The sequence below is a fragment of the Ovis aries genome, chromosome 14 (assembly GCF_016772045.2).
Source record: "Ovis aries strain OAR_USU_Benz2616 breed Rambouillet chromosome 14, ARS-UI_Ramb_v3.0, whole genome shotgun sequence".
NCBI classification, from domain to species: Eukaryota; Metazoa; Chordata; class Mammalia; order Artiodactyla; family Bovidae; genus Ovis; species Ovis aries.
This window is the reverse complement of record NC_056067.1, coordinates 36496184-36515922: the sequence shown is the minus strand read 5'-3', so window position 1 is coordinate 36515922 and position 19739 is coordinate 36496184. Positions and strand designations below refer to the sequence as shown.

The 19739-nt window shown below is 48.2% G+C and overlaps 1 protein-coding gene across 6 annotated transcripts in view; it reads right to left on the bottom strand.

Moving 5' to 3' along the window:
- WWP2 (WW domain containing E3 ubiquitin protein ligase 2) overlaps positions 1-19739 on the bottom strand; it is a 145051-nt gene that overhangs the window by 9342 nt on the left and 115970 nt on the right. For all 6 annotated transcript variants that reach the window (XM_060398453.1, XM_042231872.2, XM_027978133.3 and 3 more), the window contains exons 10-16: positions 13072-13246; positions 6628-6682; positions 2582-2663; positions 1867-1995; positions 1205-1280; positions 844-915; positions 526-614 (exon numbers count right to left, since the gene is read on the bottom strand). In XM_060398453.1, the coding sequence (XP_060254436.1) occupies positions 526-614; positions 844-915; positions 1205-1280; positions 1867-1995; positions 2582-2663; positions 6628-6682; positions 13072-13246 (678 nt within the window). The remainder of the gene's footprint in view (positions 1-525; positions 615-843; positions 916-1204; positions 1281-1866; positions 1996-2581; positions 2664-6627; positions 6683-13071; positions 13247-19739) is intronic.

The window sequence follows — 19739 nt, the reverse complement described above, 5'->3', positions numbered from 1 at the left end:
GCCCACTGGTGCAACTAGATGGGTAAAATAAAGAAATAATGACAGGTTGGTTGGCAAAGAACTATTGTTCTCAACAAGGGCCTACTATACAGCACATGGAACTCTGTTCAAATGGTATGTGGCAGCCTGGATGGGAGGTGGGCGTTTGGGGGGAAATGGATACACGTACATGGACGGCTGAGTCCCTTTACTGTTCACCTAAAACTATCACGACAGTTTGTTAATTGACTATACCCCAATACAAAATTAAAAAAATTTTTAAAAGAGCCATCATCCTGAACCGCTCCCCTAGAAACCAACCCCCAGCTTCCCCTTGACCCAGCAATTAGAGGGTTGATGCCTAGCCCAGAAGGGGACCCCAGGAACCAGTTCCAGCACCCCTTTGGACCACCCACACCCCTGCCCACTCCTGAAGGTAAAGGAGAGCTTTGGCAACTGTCTGAGCAAGGAGGCAGCTTCCTGGCCGAGTGCCCTGCAGCTTGGTGAAGCAGGGAGCAGCACGGCCTTTTGGGGCTCCCAGCTCACCTGGCGATGCCCCCGTAGTCCAGGCCCTCCTCGCCACGCATGATGATGTAGAGCCGGCGGCGCAGGTCGTAGGGTTTCATGTTCATGATCTGGGGAGACAGAAGGTCATGGCCAGCCTGCCATTCTCCCTTCCATGGCAGGCTGGGGGCAGGCGACCAGGGACTCCCAGGCCTGCTCTTCGGCTGATTCCCCATAACCAAGGCCCACGTCTTGAAAACCGTATCATGTGGGCTTAAAGGGCCACACAAGAGAAGACAGGGTGGTAGCAGCGGGCCTTCTCCCTGCCCTGGGTCTTAGACTCAGTGATTATTCTCTAACCTGTTGGAAAGAATCCTCAAAAAGTGTCTGCCTGGAAACACTGATCTTCACGTGGCTGGGGAGAGCATTTGACTGAAAAGAAAAGGAAAACAGAGACCTCAAATTGGGGCGTTGGTGGTAACTATTCAATCTGATCACTTGTCTGTTGAATAAGCTTCCCCTACCCTCCACCCCCAGGTTAGGTGGGGAGAACTTGGTCCCCTAGGAATGGAAGACAGTGTCACACAACTGCTCAGAGTGAGACAAGTGACCTGCTCCCACCTAAGACACAGGTGTTCCAACACCTGCAACTAGGCTAGGAAACTGCTGAAATGACTCTGTAACCCCAATCTCCAGGGGGAGCCCCAGTACCAGAACTCACATGGCAGAGGAAACGGAATTGGTGATACTTCCACCGAAAACTTCGGTCGTAGGCGCCAGGGGAACCTTGTTTTGTCCTGGGAAGAGCAAAGATGTTCTGGAATTCACGAGATTTCTCAAAACTTGGCAACATATTAGCCCTAAGGAAAGCTACTGCTCTGTTAATTTAGAGACGAGTAAAGTAAAGCATAAAAGAAAGGAAGGGTCCACCACTGAGATCTTCTGCAGACTTGAAGGTTAAAAAGAAAATCTAGAAAAGCCAGACCTCTTGATTTTAGGGAAAGACCACCAGTGTTAGTCTGAATAGAGAAGCCCCTTCCCTCCCCATCCCCACTGGCGTGGCATCAAAACTGGCCACTAGAGGGTGGGAAGAGCAGCTATACTAGGCCTAAGCTAACAGTGATGTCACCTGCACAGTCCTCAGTGCTGGTGCTCAGGCGCTCAGTCTTGTCCAACTCTTTGTGACCCCATGGACTGTAGTCCGCCAGGCTCCTCTGTCCATGGGATTTTACAGGCAAGAATACTGGAGTGGGTTGCCATTTCCTTCTCCAGGGGATCTTCCTGACCCAGGGATTGAACCCATGTCTCTTTCATCTCCTACGCTGGTAGACGGATTCTTTACCACTAGCACCACCTGGCAAGCCCTAAGTGCAAAGTCCTTACCCTGACTCAAACCCCGGGCGAGGATCCTTAAAGGTGGTGGTGCGGGTATTGTGGTCCACGAAGTAGCGCACCCCCTCGCTGGTGTACTTCATCTCCCACCCTGGGGGCAGAGCCGGCTCCTGGATCATCCTGGAAACATGGGAAGAGAGGGGCTGCAGGACCTCATATGGGCTTCCATGCTAAGGGGGCTGGGGTCCCCAGAAGGCTGGGGCTGCCTTCTCTCTGCTTTTACCCAGGCCCCGCAGAGGCCTCAAGGAAAGGTACTTGGCAATACCCAAGGTCTGCAGCGGAGACAGATCATTACTGTCCCAAGGCCCAAAGAATCCCCGCCCTGGGTGGATGGCCGTGGCCTCAGTGGCCACCAGCAATCCCAAGACATCAAGTGCCCCATCCCAGATTAGCTTCTGGGGGGGTGGGTAGTAGAGGAGTGTCGGGGTCGGGGGGAGTTCTCACATAACCCTTCTGAAATCACTTCATCAGCAGCTTGTACACCAGAGACCAGCAACACCGGCCAGTCAGGCCACGCTGCAGCCATGAGGAAGGCCAACATAAGGTGCCGCTTTCAAGCTCTCATTATATCGTGAGGGTCTGAGGGCACTTGTGTGTGCTTAAAGGTCCCAGAACATCAGCCACAGAGGCCAAATATAGTGCGAGGCCACCAGGCCAATGGAGGTGCACGGGGCCCACCCAGAGCCCTCCCGGCCTAAGTCCTCACCCCTGGGTGCGAGGGTCTTCCCACTGGGTTGTGCGTGTGTTGTGGTTCACGTAATACACCCGTCCGTTGTCCTGTCTCTTCTCTGCCGGGGAGGAGAAAGAAAAGTGGACGCTCAGATTGAGACACGTTGAGCCCACGTCCTCTCCCCTCTGGCTCCCACCTCCTGGGTGCTAGGTCTGCGTCTCTGCCTCTGTCCCCACCCTGTTAGAGAAGTTTAACCAGCTCAAGCCTGACTCACTCATGTCTGTCACTGGCGAAGAAAAGGACAAAGAGAATCTTTCCCTACTGGGGAGCAGGGGAGGGGTATACACGCTTTCAACTCAAGATGAAGCACCGTCTTCGGTCAGTCGGTTGGTTGGCTTGCTGGAGGGAAGGGGGCAGTGTGGCAACACAGAGCGGGAGCAGGCCAGCTGAAACCAGAGGCGTAATTGCATCCAGCTGTGTGCAAAGTGGAGCCACAGCCCAGCCTCCCTCGACCCTGGTGCCCACCCCAGACCATCACGGCTACTCTCTGGTTCTTCATTCACTGGATGCAGCTGACCTAGGCATCCCTGTCTCACAGGCAGGGTCACTGGGGGCGCGGTGGGGAGGCTGCCTTTTCCCTCATACCTCTCTGCTCAGCACCACCAGGCCTCTGTACCCTCCTGCTTAAAGGCAAAGTTTGGTTCTCAAACTCCCACGTCCCAGGAAAATCTCTATGTTGTGCATACATGCAGACAGACACCTGGGGCTGTGGGTGTCCTGGTATAATTCCTAAGTGTGTGCTTCAAGACGGGCAGTGTCTGGTGAGCTCAGACATACTTTCTCCTTTGGACAATATTTACTCTCTGGCCCTTTACTTCTGTACTAACGATGGCCCTGAGTTGTTTGAGAGAGAAAGCATGGGCTGCATGGGGCAAGCTCAACTCTAGCTGGTGATTCTGAGAGGGACTGAAGGGGGCACCCACTGGCTCCAGGTGGATGGCAGGCAAGATAGCGCTCACCTTTCCCAACTTAAAAGTTTCTCGGCTTTCAACACTGTCTCTTTCCTGAAAACAAACAATGCGCATGGCCCTCCCTCTTTACTGATGACAGGGAGAAATTAAAGAAATGAAAATAATCGGTTCCAGAAGCTACAGGGAACCCAAAAGCTGAAAAAGATCCAGAACTAGGGAGCCCAGCCCCCTCCCCTTGAGCAGCAGCCTGCAATGTTCACAGTATCAACCAAGGGTCCTCGTCCCTGTCTCTATCAGCCAAGGGTCCTGGTCCCTGTCTCTATCAGCCAAGGGTCCTGGTCCCTGTCTCTATCAGCCAAGGGTCCTGGTCCCTGTCTCTATCAGCCAAGGGTCCTGGTCCCTGTCTCTATCAACCAAGGGTCCTCGTCCCTGTCTCTATCAACCAAGGGTCCTGGTCCCTGTCTCTATCAGCCAAGGGTCCTCATCCCTATCTCTATCAACCAAGGGTCCTGGTCCCTGTCTGCCTTACCTGGTATCCGTTACTTGATGGAAATTTCAAAAAACAACAGACAAAAGGAAAAGACAGAAAAGAAGGTGCCTGGGATTATGACAGAGCTCCCAGCACCTCAGAAGAGCCTGTGGGACCATTCCACAGAGGACTGGCTTCCTGACAGCACTGTGAGGGGATGGGGGAACCACTCCCAGCCCAGAAGCTTCTGCTATGAACTAGACTGTCCTCGTATTCTTGGCCAAGAACCAAAGCCAAGCCTGGGGGATCTATCCAGCCAGCCAACGCCACTGTCACTACGTGAGGGCCTCCTATGGCCCACGGGAACCACCTCGCTGCACACAACGTGGTAGTCTGAGGGCTGGGAAAGTCCTTAGGTAACATCTAGCCCAAGTTCATCTAGGAAGAAAGGGACTCGAGAGCATTCAGTCACACACCCAGGGTCAGAGGAGCTGAGACAACGTGGATCTACACCTAAGGTATCTGGACCCCTGGGTCAGTGCTTGGGGAGAAGGTGGAGTCTCTGCTGGAGGAGCAGAAAGGGACCCGGGACTGAGCACAGTAGACTCAACAGCAGGCTTGCCCTAAACACAACTCTCCTCTGGTTTTGCTACTCTTTCTGTTCACTCTTAACTCTCCCTGGGGAGAAGGGCCCTGAGGACACCAAAACAAAGCCCAGAGGACTCCAATCAGGAAGGTTCCCGGGCCCTCGGCCAGATGCTCCTTTCCCTCTCAGTTTCACATCATCACAGTCTTGTGTGTTTTCCTGATCATTCGTAAAATAGCGCTGACTCCAGCCATGGCTCCTATTCCCATCTCAGCTATTTCACCCCTCGCATCTGGGAGCTGTTCTCAAGACCCCACTGCAGCTCCTACTTGCTGCTGCTGCTAAGTCGCTTCAGTCGTGTCCGACTCTGTGCGACCCCACAGACGGCAGCCTACCAGGCTCCTCCGTCCCTGGGATTCTCCAGGCAAGAACACTGGAGTGGGTTGCCATTTCCTTCTCCAATGCATGAAAGCGAAAAGTGAAAGTGAAGTCGCTCAGTTGTGTCCGACTCTTAGCAACCCCATGGACTGCAGCCTACCAGGCTCCTCTGTCCATGGGATTCTCCTTGGTGACCATCATTTAGCAGAACTAGTACAGAAACAAACCACTTGACTCTAGAGATCCAGGAACAACTCTGGGATCCCCACTGTAGGTCACAGGGTCTGCCAGATAGCCTTACACAATTCTCATTGCATCTGATGAGTCCTTTCCTGCCCAGCCAGGGAACCTATTTGACCCACTCATGTTTGACTTGCTGTCAATCTCTGAGACAGTGATGAACTATGACCTTTCATCCTTTCAGGGAGTCAGATGGATCACTCGTGTGCCTAAGGGATTCCTGAGCTGAAAATCAAGAACTAAATGGGGGGACCTCACTAACAGATATATCCCACTAGAAGGACTAGTGGGTCTTTGCAGTGCCCTGGAATGCAGCAGTAATTGACTAAGTGATACCCTAGGGGTCTATGGGGGCTGATGTAACCCCATAAATTATGACCAGGCAGTAGTAGTGTCTGCATCAACAGGATCCAGCTCCCAACCTGCACTTTTCCAGGCGATGCTCATCCTATCATTGTCAGCTCGTTCATCTCTGTTGGGAAGCACACCCCTGCCCAACTTCACACCACCTGTGAACACCACCAAACCAGCGTCCACTGTCTCCTGCAGGCCTAACAAACAAGTTAGACACAATATATGCCAATTTTTTTGCAAAGTCTGCCCTCTTCAGCTCCCAGGGACTCTCAGCATACATACTGAACAAAACCCTGACCCAGATCAGAGCTGCAGAATGCGCTGAGTCCCACCATCTCTCATGACCGCTTTTGGCACAGCCACTCCTTCCCAAAATAGTCATAAGGCCCACCATCTCTCTCAGGTCACGGCTGTCCATCCCTCTAACTCATTACTGGCCAATGACACGAAGGACTTAGGATTCTCCAGTGACAGGGAGAATCCAGCATGGCATTATAAACTAGCAAGGGTACACTTTCCTAATGTCAGCAGCCCACACTCAACTCTCTCATCTGCTTCCCTCTGGCCCCTTTCACAGCCATTTATCACAAGTAAAAAGATGGCTTCCATGATTCAAAATCGAGCTGAAGTCCTCCACCATCTCAACTGCAAAGAAAGGTATGGGAAGGTGTCTCAGAAGACAGCCACAGACCTGAATCAAATGCATCTAGGAATCAGCCAGTGTCACAACGCCTTCATCACATAGGATGGATTCTTGAGGCGGCACCCTGAAAGTTCGCACTGCAACCCAAAAGTCCCATGGCTGCTGGGAGATTTCTCGTATAGGGTCAGGCCCCTGCAGTGATGGTGGAGGAGGTGTTCCAGGGGTGCAGGAGAACTTGGCTATTTTCCCCACCTTCCAGCCCCATCACCTGCAACTGTTCCAGCTGGGCATCCCTGGAGGGTGTGGAGGGTGTGCTGGAAAGAGTCGAAACAGGGGAACGGAGGCAGGAGAATGAGGAAGACGCGTGGGGAAAGAGGACAGAGCGCTATGGAGCCATCAGCTGATGCCCTGAGGGTACAGAACAGAGAACTCAATACTTACCCCAGCCAGAAGGGAGCGGGCCCAGTGGGTCATGGTCAGTGGAAGCACTTGAAGACTAAACACAGAAACACAGCAAAACACAGGGGTTAAAAAAAAAAAGCTGCTGGATAAAAATAAACCAATCGATCAAAATAAAAACTGCCAAGGACTAGCTTCCACATTTCAGCACTTTGCAGAGCAGACAGTGGGGCCTTAGGTGGCATCTGCTCCTCTCCAAAGTCTTCTTCTTCTTCAAAGGAAAAAACCCAAAAAGAACCCTGCACACTGAGGGCCGGGACAGGTAGTGAAGAGGGTGGAGCAAGGGGGAGGGAGAGGTGTGCTGGTGAAGGTGAGCCAGGGCACTGAAGCCCGGAGCCGGCCCCAGGCGTGGCAGGAGGGCCCAGAGCGGGGCTGCCCGGCAAGCTCGGCCTGGTGCCTCCGCTCAGCTCCTGCTCAGGGCGGCCAAGGCGACTGAAATCACCACCACCACCTCCAACTTTCTCCAAGAACCACACACGGGAGGGGAAAAAATATCGCAGGCCTTTCCAATGAAATCATTCCCACAAGCCCTGCCCACGCCCAGAGCTTCCTGGCTGGGGGCTGGGCCCTCCTCCCTCCACCCCACTCCTGGGTGCGCAGGGAGAGGGAGCAGCGTGTGTGCGAGGGACTGAGGGCACACTCAGGCCCCGGGCCCCTCGCCGCCCCCAGGAGCGCTCGCTTCCCTTCACAAAGCACCTTTATTCTCCCCCAGCCTGAACCTGAAGCTGCCCAGTGTTCTGCAGGCGCCTGTCTGGGGAGGTGGGGCTGGGGGCGAGGTGGCGAGAGAGAAGGGGAGACAGGAGAAAGGAAGAAAGAAGCAGGGGTTGGGGGGGCTGGCTCCAGGCCTTGAGGGTTACTGTTTACATTAGAGCCCCCCACCCCCTGCCTAATTCTGCCGTGGGGTCCCTGGGGCCAGGCCGCAGCAGCCCGAGAGTTCTCATATCCTGCAGGGAAGGGGGGGCTGTCAAAGACTCTTCAGAGTGAAATAAAACAAGCATTGTTCCCTGCTTGCTTTCTCTCTTTCTGTTGTTTTTTTCCTTCTTCTTCTTCTCTCTCTCTCGCCGAAGCATTTTTATTTCACTTACTAAAATTTAATCGCTATGTTAGGGGGATCAAGTTCTCAGTGCAGACTTCGGGCTGCCTGGCTGGCCCTGTCTGGGGCCGATGGAGCCACACACGGGCAGGAGAATGAATGGAGCTCAGTCTCGGCTTGAGAAAACATTGGTAGAACTCAACGGCCAACGAAACCCCTTCCACCCCCAGCTGAAAGGACAGAGCAACTTTCTTTCCGAGGTAGTGGCGACACGGGCATCTCTTCCAAATCAAGTCGCAACAAAGATGTTTAAGTCTGGAAACCACAGGTCCCCTGATGGAACGGAGTCATCTTTCAGCAGAGGCAGGGTGAGACTGCTCCAAGGTGTGGGATGCTAGGCTGTCCTCGATTTGGGGCACGTTGCCCTCAACCTTATGCTTGTCACCACAATTCAGATTTGTCTGATGGTTACTGGGGGGGAAAAAAACACCTCCCAAATTCACAGAGGGTTTTGTTTGTTTTTTTTTTTTTGGTGTGTGTGTATGGAGGTGGGGAAATGAGGGGAGTCAGCATCTCATAAAATTCAAGCTCCTCTGACTTTTTCGTAGCTATACTTGGCAACGAAGGAAAGGAACCACCTTGTGAAACACACACGCGCTTCAGATAATGAAGCCAAACAGAAAGCAGTGGGTGAGCACTGAGCTGGAGCAATGAATGTCCTTGCAAAAGGGAAGGACTACAGGAAAGATTATTTTAAGAAATTAAAAGCAGCAGCATTTGATGTAATTTTCTTTTTTTGCTGATTTGAGTTTTCTGTGTTTTTGTTGTTTATTTTGTTTTGTTTTCAGAGTAAACAAATGATCTGCAAAGCATCCAGGAGCTCTGATGGGAAATTAGCTCCCGACTGGTACCAACCAGGCTTCAGTGGGCCTAAAGTCATCTAACTCTACAAATCAACACACCGAAAGGTGTTTCCTCACAGCCTCTGTGACCTGTACTGAACTAGAAATGAAAAATGTTTGGGGCTTCCCAGGTGGCCCAGTGGTTAAGACACCACAATTCCAATGCAGGGGACATGGATGTGATCCCTAGTCGGGAAACTAAGACCCTGAATACTGCACGCTACAGCATAAATAAGTAAATAAAATTTTTTAAAAAATGTTTACAGGCCCCTTTCTTAACCTTTGCCTTCTTTTAATGTCAGAAACTTTACATTCTTTACATTATATAGGTGGTTTTTTTGACAAATGCCTTTGGTACTCTCTCATTCTCATCCTATTAGATCACCCCCTCCCCAGGACGGTGGCGGGGGTGGGGCGGCTGGGGAAGGGAGAGAGGCCAGAGACTGATAATCATGAGCAAATATATGAAACGGGTCAGTGGAAGCTGACAGTCATGATTTTACCTCTTAACAGTTAAAGCAAAGCACTTGATTATTTCAGATATTTCTTCCCTAATGTATACAGTACAACTTGAAAAATGTTTAGAGGAGATGAAAGGAAGCCAAGGAGACTTTAAAAAAATTAAAATCTATATTTGCTGGCTAGCAAACCCAAACCCCAAAATCCCATGTCTGCAATGAGCCAATCACCTGCCCCTTCTCTTCTTCCACACCTTCCCCTGAAACGAGATCGCAAGTGCTACCTGGAGCACAGCCGGGAGAGCACAGAGAGAGGGGCGTGGGGAGACTGCTGGCAGAAGAGGGACCCTGGGGTGTGCCGGCGACCCCAAGAGACCAAGATAGTTTCCTTTATTATCAGGAAGAGAAAGGAACACTGTTGAATGATTTTCCTAGTAACTGTCCCTGGGTGGGGAGAACTGGGGTGCCGGTCGTGAGCCAGAGGGCTCACGTGAGTTCAAGTCCCTCAGGGACTAAGCGATAAGTTCCAGTAATATTTTAAGATACCAACTCAGAAATAATGTCTAGCAAATACAGCCGAGGGCAAGACAAATTCTGGGGTAGAAGGCAGGCTCCTTTCTTTTTTTTAAAAAGATGCAACCAGCAGGCGCAGAAGAAACCCCAGGTAGCTTGAGAATTTGATCCAAGGGACTCTTTATAGAGTAAGAAACACTGTTTCTGGATAGAGCACTTTTGTGTCACACATTAGCAGCCACAGAGTGATGTGTTTCGGTCTTGCTGACACTGGCTGTTCTCTGATTATTAGGGAGGATTGAAGCGGCAGAGGAGGAGGAGTGGCCACAGAAATGGTAGCAGGCTGCAAGCAGGGTCCTTTTGCAATTAGAAGATGCACAGGAACAGGCTGGGCTTGCTCTGCGGATGGCAGCAAGACCACGAAAACAGATGGCAAAGCAAGATAGCATGGGTCAAACACACGTGTGCACGTGATGATCACAAGTAACAAAGGCATACTGGAGCATCAGGAGAGGGAAACGTGTCAGAAATAAGGGACCAAGGGAATTCCCTGGTGGTCCAGTGGCTAAGACTCCACGCTCCCAAGGCAGGGAGCCCAGGTTCCATCCCTGATCAAGGAACTAGATCCCACGCGCCACAACTAAAGAACCCGCAAGCCACAGCAAAGACTGAAGATCCTGCATGCTGCAACTGAGACCTGGTGCAGCCAAAATAAATAAATATTTTAAAAAAAAAAAAAGAATGATCGGGACTTCCCTGGTGGTCCAGTGGTTAAGACTCTGTGCTCCCAATGCAGGAGGCCCGGTTCAATCCCTGTTCAGAGAACTAGATCCCATATGCCACAACTAAGACCCAGTGCAGTCAAATAAGGAAATTTATTAAACAAAATTAATTTTTAAAAAGAAGTAAAGGAACAGTAACAGAGAGATCGAAAAAGGTGTGTGTTGAGGCTGGAAGGAACTGCAGGAGGCTGCCATCTGGGATTCCCTAGACTTCCCACGTCGAACTGTATAGTTCATGTTCTCTGCAGGGCAGCAAAGAAGAATAAGGTCTGGTTTTGGCCCAGCAGCGTCAGCAGCAGCAGGAGGGGCAGAGGAGGAGGAGGAGGGGAAGCCACTGCTATAGTATCAGCTCTTAAGTCTTCCGAGTCAAACCCTGGGCCAAGGCCAAACCCCAAAATAACTCTATGAAAGCGACTCTTCTTACTTGTAACCAGGACATGGCACCACAGCAAACAAGAGGGGTAAACCAATTCCAAAGAGGAGGGAAGTCAACAGAGAGACATTGAGAGCTGACCCAAAAAAAAGAGGCCTACCGCATTTTTCAACATGAGTCTTGTTTCAGGGAGAAAAGGGAATCATCACTCCATCTAGAACCCTCCTAGATCCCCAGCCACACTGAGGAAACCGTGTTAGAGGACTCAGAACGAACTTTTTTATTTTAAGCACTGAACTTTTACTTTCAGGGAACACTCCAAGTCAAAGTTCTACCTCTGCAGGCCCAGAATGGTGTTGCTGAAATGAGAGAGGCAGGCGAGGGCAATGAAGCCTCCAAAAGCACAAGCAGACGTGGGCTCCAGAACTTTCCCTTTCACACACCAAACATCTGGTCCAACCGACAGAACCCACACAGTGTGTGGGAACGGAAGGGGGAGAAGGAGCCCTTCAATGGATTTTTCTTTTTCAATTTGAGAAGGTGGGTAAGCAGGGAGACAAAACTATGCAAGGCTCCTAAAATGCATCCTTGCCTCTAAGTCAAGGGACAAAGCTGTTCAGACCACCCCAGTTTTGCAGCCACAACCACCCAAGGAAATGGCAGGGAAAGTCCTTGGGGTCCAACTCAAGAGGAATAATTACTGAAATGCAGGGAAGGGTCAGATTCCACCCAGTTCTGAAACATACCAGAACGTGATACCCAGCATATGTAGAGGGGCTGTGGAGTGGGTGGCCAGATGCCCAGCAGTATAGATGCTGAACTAGGTACACACCACGGGGCACGAGTGTAGACAGACATCAAGCTGACCTTGGAAGCAACTCAATGTGACAAACAGCAGACTTTCTGCTCATTCACACTAAGGAAACACTATATGGTGAGCAGTCAACCCCCACAAACAAAAGAAGTAACAAGCCAGCCAAGGGCAATGTCCTATGGTTGATGGGGTGGCTCATGCTTTGGGTGAACAGAGAAAGAGGTGGAAAATGATGGCAAAGCTGATGATGAATGCTATTCAGTTAACTGGAATTACAGGTTTTCTGAGCACTTAGACATGAGTTGTAGGGTTAAAGTTCAATTCAAATAGGAATAATATTTGTTAAACATGGTAATAACATAGACCAGCTCAACAAGTTTCCAACTTCCAATATACCACACCCTGTGCAGGTTCTATATTGCAGATCCCAAGTTTCAAATTCAAGGGGCTCAGAGAAAATGCAATCAGAGTTATAACTTGAGAATCCCACCTCTCTGTCAAAGAGGCTCCCCACCAAGCATTGGGTTGCTGGGAAGGGCTCCAATGAGACAGAGACCCAGGCAGGAAAGTTCCTAAAGGGACACAGGACCACAAAACTCTGAATCCTGGACTAGAAAATTTTAATGTTATTCTGAAGGTAATGGCCATGGGCAAAGGCCCCCTTCCCTTAAATCCGCCACAGTGATTTTTTTAAAAGTGACAAAATGACAGTGATATTTGAAGATAGCTCTGCTCAAAACAGTACAGACCAGAGAGAATGCCAGCAAAGAGACAATTCCAAGGCTGCCTTCACCTTCCAGGTGGGAGGAGAAGGGGAAAATCAGGAATCAGATAGAAGAAAGCTGATCTAGACTGGTGGGTTCATACAATTTTTCTGTAAACGGCCATAAAAAAATATTTTAGACTTTATGGGCCACCTGGTCTCTGTTGTGGCTACTCAGCTCTGTCACTGTAGCACAAAAGCAGCCACAGTCAAAACCTTGACTAACAAGTGTACATGTGTTCCAATAAAACTTTAATTTACGAAACCAGATGGGGGCCAATTTGGTCCAGAAGCCATAGTTTGCCCATCCCCAGATCCAGGTGAACATTAAAGTCCCTCCAGCTTTTAGAATCTGTCAGATAATAAAGATCTAAAGAAAACCAGTAGCAGCGACGGAAAGGAAAGGATTTGGGTGACTACTTTGATTCGAAAAGGTGAGGTATCGGAGAGGTCACAGTGACCTTCAGGTCTCAAGGCAGTATAAATGGACCTGGATGGAAGGACCGGAAGAGAACTCCAGTCTCAGAAGGAAGATGGGAAATTCGGTTTCAGACACAGGTACTGAGTCCATAAACACAGAAGCTAGACACTGAGTCACTAAGTTAGAAATGCCGGAGTTTTGAGGAATTTCGCTGTGATGAGTGAAATCTCCAGGGTCAGAGCACTGACATTTCTACCCACCATTTTCCCTACTCAACCGAACAGGTCGAAGGAGAATGCGTGAGGCTGCCCGTTTCACAGCGCCAGGAGGCTCCCCCTCCACCCTGTGGCCAGCCTCCGCGTCTCACCTGGTAGAGGAATCTTTGGCTGAAGTGCTGCATGGCGCCCTGGAGCTGGTTGCGTTGGGACTGCCACTGCTCGTAGTTCCGCACGTACTCGGCTGTGGGACGCTGCCACGTGGTGGTCCGGGTATTGTGGTCCACATAGTAGAACCTGCCTCGGGGGTCTGTGCGTTTCTCCCAGCTGAAAACATCAAGCTCCAAGTGAACACGGTGACCACCTCACCCCTACGCTCACATAGAGAAATTTTGGGCAGGCTGGCAAGGAGGATGGCGAGGAAAGGTCTGGTGTAGGGTCTGGCCCAGGAGCTTGGCTGCTCCAGAGAGGCAGAGCCAGGTGGGGCCCAGTCACGGAGGCTCTGGGGGCCAGGATGATTCTAACAGACATCTGTGGTTGCCCCTGCAGCAACCGATCTCAATCTTTTTTTTTTTTTTAACATTTTCAAGATTTTTTTTTATGTGAACTATTTTTAAAGTCTTTATTGAATTTGATACAAGATTGCTTCTGTTGCTTATGCTCTGGGTTTTTGACCATGAGGCCTATGGGATCTTAGCTTCCTGACCAGGAATCAAACCCACACACCCTGCACTGGAAGGTGAAGTTTTAACCACTGGACCACCAGGGAAACCCCAACCAATCTCTTCTACCAGCAGGCCCTGAATTCCATTTCAGAGATCCAAGTGGCTCTGGGGCAGCTGACTATACTCCTGACCCTGGAGTTGAATAGCTGACGGGACCGGGAGTGGGCATGTGACTTATGTTGAACCAATCAGGGTGAATCTCATAATTTTTAGTACTTACAGTGGGAAAAATATAGTCTTCCTTGCCAGATGTGATTGAGAAAGCATGCAGTCCTGGAACTGGCTAACATCCTGGACCCAAACACAATATGAAGTTGACCCAGTGGATGGCAGAGCAGAAAAATGGGGGGAAAACGCCAGTCCCCTGGGGATACTGTTTGAACCACTGGATCATAGTTCCCTTGAAACCAGGATCTATGTCTGGAATTTCCAGGATCATGAGGCAGTGAAATCTCTTCATTATTCAAGCCAATTTGTATCCAAATTTTTCTTCCTTGCAACTGAAATTGTCCTGACATGAGATGCCAGCAAAAATATATTGACTGGTCATAGGAAGAGTTGTTGCAAAAGACAGCAGGACTCTCTCCACATTATCTTTAGCGAGGAAGTGATCTTCCAAAGTTGGCTCTAAAATATCCACGGGGAAGGCAGGGCTAGAACAGGGAGTGAAAATTCTTGGCTGTTCTTGGTAGGTGTAGCTTGATTTCCACATATATGGTGAAGAAGCGATCAAAAGAAAGTAAGAAAGGGAGCTCTGCAGGGTGACAGAAGCGGTTTACATTTTGATGGGGTGTGCGTGACATGAATGTATATATGCCCTTGTCAAAACTCAGTGAACTGCTTAACAGAGATCTGTTTATCTCACTGTGTGTAAATTATATTTCAATTATTTAAAAATGAATTTAAATCTAATTAAGCCTCCACGTCTAATGACCAGTTTGCCAGGAAAGATAAGGAATACAGGAGCATGTAACACAACACCAGGAATCACAATCAGCCACATTCATTATGTGAGAATTTCTACAAGACAGATGTCCAAGATCTTCAACAGATATATAGTTATTTAAAAAAAAAAAAAAAAGAAAGAAAAGGTTGAAGGAATTTACAGATTAAGAGAGATTTATGAGCTTATCAGCCAAAAGCAATGGGTTGATCTTGAGTTTGGATCTGATTCAAACAAATCAAATGTGAAAATGTTTTTAAGACAATCGGGGAAATGGAACACAGACTGCACATGACATGAGGTAACAGAAGTCCTGCTAATTATGTTGGGATAATGGTATTCTGATTTTTTTTTTTTTTAACCTCATCTGTTAGAGGTGTATGTGGTGTATTTATAGATCAAAGGATAGGATGACTGAGACTTGCTTGACAATTCATCAGTCGCCTCCCCTAAAGAGGGGGAGGTCAGATGAAACAAAATCTTACTAACTGTTAGAACCAGGCCATGGTTACAAAGGAGTCATTGTACTATTCTCTCAAATTTGGTGTATGCCTGAATTTTCCATTATAAGTCTGAAACGAGAAGGGAGAGAAAAGGAGTTTCAAGAAGATAAGACGGAGATACTACTGAAGAAAACAGGATCCACCCAGTGAAAAAAGGAATCCACAATGGATTACACTGGATGATTCCAAAGTGTCAGAGGGTCTCTGTTCCTTGACTACCTTCTCCCACCATCTCTGAATTCTGGTCTTACTCACAAGACTACCATGCTTTGGGCTGACTGATACTTTCCTCAGCTTTCAGGGTTAGCCTCCTAGCTGATTTTTGCTGCCACCTCTTCAGTGATTCTTTCAAACTGAAAGCCTCCCTAAAATTGGCTTCTCTTCACCTCCCAAGGCCCGTTCCTGGATTACGCATGGATTCCGCCTGCTGGACTGCCTTGCTTTCATGACCAGACATCACTCTGGATTCACCTAAATGCCGTCATTCTCGCCCCACACCTGAATCTTCCACAGTCTTCCTCCCGTCAGCCCTCCACCCAGGAATGCAACCACACCATCATTCCTGACTTTCCCCTTCCCACTGATGTCAGTAAGCCGCTCAGCCCCAGGGCTTCTTTTTATTTTGTCTCCCTGTCCTTGACTTTCCATTTCCATGTCCAAGTATCCTTGAATGAACCTTCCCATGCAATCCAGCCCATAAATTACCATCAGGGTAACCCCAGCAGACTGACCCTTTATGAAATGCTGGAGTCAAAAATGTCAAATTAGTATTTAAGGCTCACAATAACCTGGAACCTTCCCACCTTTCTCATAAATTCTCCCAATGGGTGATCTTTATTTAGTTTTAGTTGTTAGCAAAGGAATCATGTATCTATAGTTTGAAACACAAATAGTACTACGGGAGAGACAATGAAAACCAGTGTCTCCTGCTCTCCTCCCCACTGCTGAATTCTGCTTCCCGGGGGCAACAATTACCTTCAACTCTTGATTGTATCTTCTAAATAAATGCTTACTCTATAATTTCTTGATTTCTGCCAAGTCAGAGATTACTATGGACTTGCCACTATCGAAGCTAAAGAATTAGTTCTTGTACCCTACCGGCTAACACACACAAAACTCTCTCCTTTCCTGTCCTCCCAATTTAAAAAGCATCATTAAATCAATATTTGGAGTTTGGATTTTAACTTTGTAGAATACTATATATACACATCCTTACTTGTACAACTTTTTCTTTTTCTCTAGAGTTAAGAACTGCATGTTTTATTCAGCTTGGACTTCAAGGACCTGCCACTAATTCAGCCCCAGACTCTTGACAGGGCAGGTGCCACCCAGGGTCACTTAACTCTTGGCCTCATCTGTCCAGCACCCTTTATCTGGGGCAGAGAGTTGTTCTCCAGGCCTGCTCTACATTCCTGTCCTAAGTCATCCTCCTTCATCTTCCTCTTGGCCCCTGAGTTGAGTCAGTCTCCTATGTCCTGCATCTCACGATTTCTTTCTCTGTTTCCTCTTGTCTGATGGAAGAAAACGAGTTTCTGAGAGAGGATGGACCAAAGTTAATTTTTTGAAACCCTGCATATCTGATGATGCGTTTATATCAATCCTCATACCTGAGTGCTAACATGTCTAAAAGCTGATTTCTGGATTTGCTCAGTTGTTTCACTAGGAGATTCTCAAATATCATGATCTGTAGTTTTCTCCCCTTAGACTGGTCACTGAAAGAAAGTGAAAGGGAAAATCGCTCAGTCGTGTCCAACTCTGTGACCCCATGGACTATACGGTCCATAGGATTCTCCAGGCCAGAATACTAGAGTGGGTAGCCGTTCCCTTCTGCAAGGGATCTTCCCAACCCAGGGATCAAACCCAGGTCTCCCTCACCACAGGGAGATTCTTTATCAACTGGGCACCTGTCACTACCCCAGGAAAAAAAAAAAAAACTTTCCAATCTTTTCCCTGAGGATAGCATTCTCACTTAATCCCTTTTTCCTGAGCTCATCTCTGCCTTCAGCTATGACCATGTTCACCACACTGGTTCTATTCTACCAGGAACTTCTTACACTAGCAGCAGCCATGTGGTTGCATGTGTGTGTGTGTGCGCACATACGTGTGGCAGGAGGTTGGGAGTGATGGCTGACAACCTAGGAATCTAGCTGCTCCCTGCACAACTTTTAAACTTCAGGTTTTTAGTCTCATTACACATAACACATTCACACACACATACCCCATATGTCCCTGACAGCTGAGGCTTTCTAGGGCTCCATGGTGTAGACTGGCTGCTCTTTGGGTGGAAAACCCACACTGGAAGCTTGGGTTTCAGCTTTCTCAGTTCTACCATTTATCCACCAGCAACTAAACTTTGATTACAATCTCCCATATGCTTTTTCTCCTCTTCCATGCCTTTATCATTATACTTTTTAAAATAACTTTTATTGCCATTTTAGTGGGGTTTCAAGAAGGAATGGAAATAAACATGTTTGATCCATATGTTTAACTAGAAGTCCTCTGCATTGGTGAATTTCAGACTGTCAAACAGCATAATCACACCCTTGACAGCAGGTGAAATCTTACGCAGAATTACAATCGATAAAAACAGAGCAGCAGTTGGAGGCCCTTTCATGCTGTTTGATTCCAGGGGGCAACTGCACCAAACCCAAGGGCCTTACTAGACACACTTTGATCATCTCTGTTTCACACAAACCTTCCACTCCACCAAAACTGCTCCATGTATCATTCCCTAAATACACCTTTCACATTCACACTGTTCCCCTAACCTGGATCACCTTCCTCTTTTCACTGAAGTCCACCCCCAGCCTTTCTTAAAGACCAAGTTGGAGTCCTGTGTGACAGTGGTCCCCAATACCATGCTCTACAGTACCTACTCCCCCTGCTCACCTCTGGTCTGAGAACCACCTAAGAGTGTCAGAAGAAAAATCATTGCGCTCATTCTAAATTACCAGGTCCAACACTTTTTGCTCCTGGATAAAATGACTGGTTGCTTTTTTTTTTAAACTGAGATCTAATTGACATGTAACACTATAATAGGTTTAAGCTTTATCTTTACAACATAAAGATTCAATATTTGTATATACTGCAAAACAATCACCACAGTAAGTGTAGCTAACATTTGTCACTGCATATGGTTACAATTTTTTTCTCCTGTGATGAGAACTTTTAAGATCTACTCTCTTAGCAACCTTCAAATATGTTCAGTTCAGTTCACATCAGTCGCTCAGTCATGTCCCACTCTTTGTGACCTCATGAATCCCAGCACGCTAGGCCTCCCTGTCCATCACCAACTCCCGGAGTTCACTCAGACTCACATCCATCGAGTCCGTGATGCCATCCAGCCATCTCATCCTCTGTCATCCCCTTCTACTCCTGCCCCCAATCCCTCCCAGCATCAAAGTATTTTCTAATGAGTCAACTCTTCGCATGAGGTGGCCAAAATACTGGAGTTTCAGCTTTAGCATCATTCCTTCCAAAGAAATCCCAGGGCTGATCTCCTTCAGAATGGACTGGTTGCATCTCCTTGCAGTCCAAGGGACTCTCAAGAGTCTTCTCCAACACCACAGTTCAAAAGCATCAATTCTTCAGTGTTCAGCCTTCTTCACAGTCCAACTCTCACATCCATACATGACCACAGGAAAAACCATAGCCTTGACTAGACGGACCTTAGTTGGCAAAGTAATGTCTCTGCTTTTGAGTATGCTATCTAGGTTGGTCATAACTTTCCTTCCAAGGAGTAAGCGTCTTTCAATTTCACGGCTGCAGTCACCATCTGCAGTGATTTTGGAGCCCCCAAAAATAAAGTCTGACACTGTTTCCACTGTTTCCCCATCTATTTCCCATGAAGTGATGGGACCGGATGCCATGATCTTCATTTTCTGAATGTTGAGCTTTAAGCCAACTTTTCCACTCTCCTCTTTCCCTTTCATCAAGAGGCTTCTAGTTCCTCTTCACTTTCTGCCATATGGGTGGTGTCATCTGCATATCTGAGGTTATTGATATTTCTCCTGGCAATCTTGATTCCAGCTTGTGTTTCTTCCAGTCCAGCGTTTCTCATGATGTACTCTGCATAGAAATTAAATAAGCAGGGTGACAATATACAGCCTTGACGTACTCCTTTTCCTATTTGGAACCAGTCTGTTGTTCCATGCCCAGTTCTAACTGTTGCTTCCTGACCTGCATATAGGTTTCTCAAGAGGCAGGTCAGGTGGTCTGGTATTCCCATCTCTTTCAGACTTTTCCACAGTTTATTGTGATCCACACAGTCAAAGGCTTTGGCATAGTCAATAAAGCAGAAATAGATGTTTTTATGTAATATGGTATTATTAAGTGGCAAGAGCTTTTGTAAGCTATGAACAAGTTAGGACAATAAGCATTTCAACCTTTATTCTAACTTGAATAATGATTCTCAATATAAGGATAAGACATGTAGATGACTGGTCTTTATACAAGAGTCCCATGGGTCAGACAGAGGGGATGGACAATAAAGTGACTCGGCTCAGTCTCGCTCCTGGATGACTAGGACTGCTGAGACGATGCAACGGCTCCATCTGCCGTTTCGAGATTGCTCTCACCATGGTAATACTTCCCTAGAGCAGAACTTCTCCCATTAATTAGCGATGAAAGCTTGAGCATTCTGTTCTCTC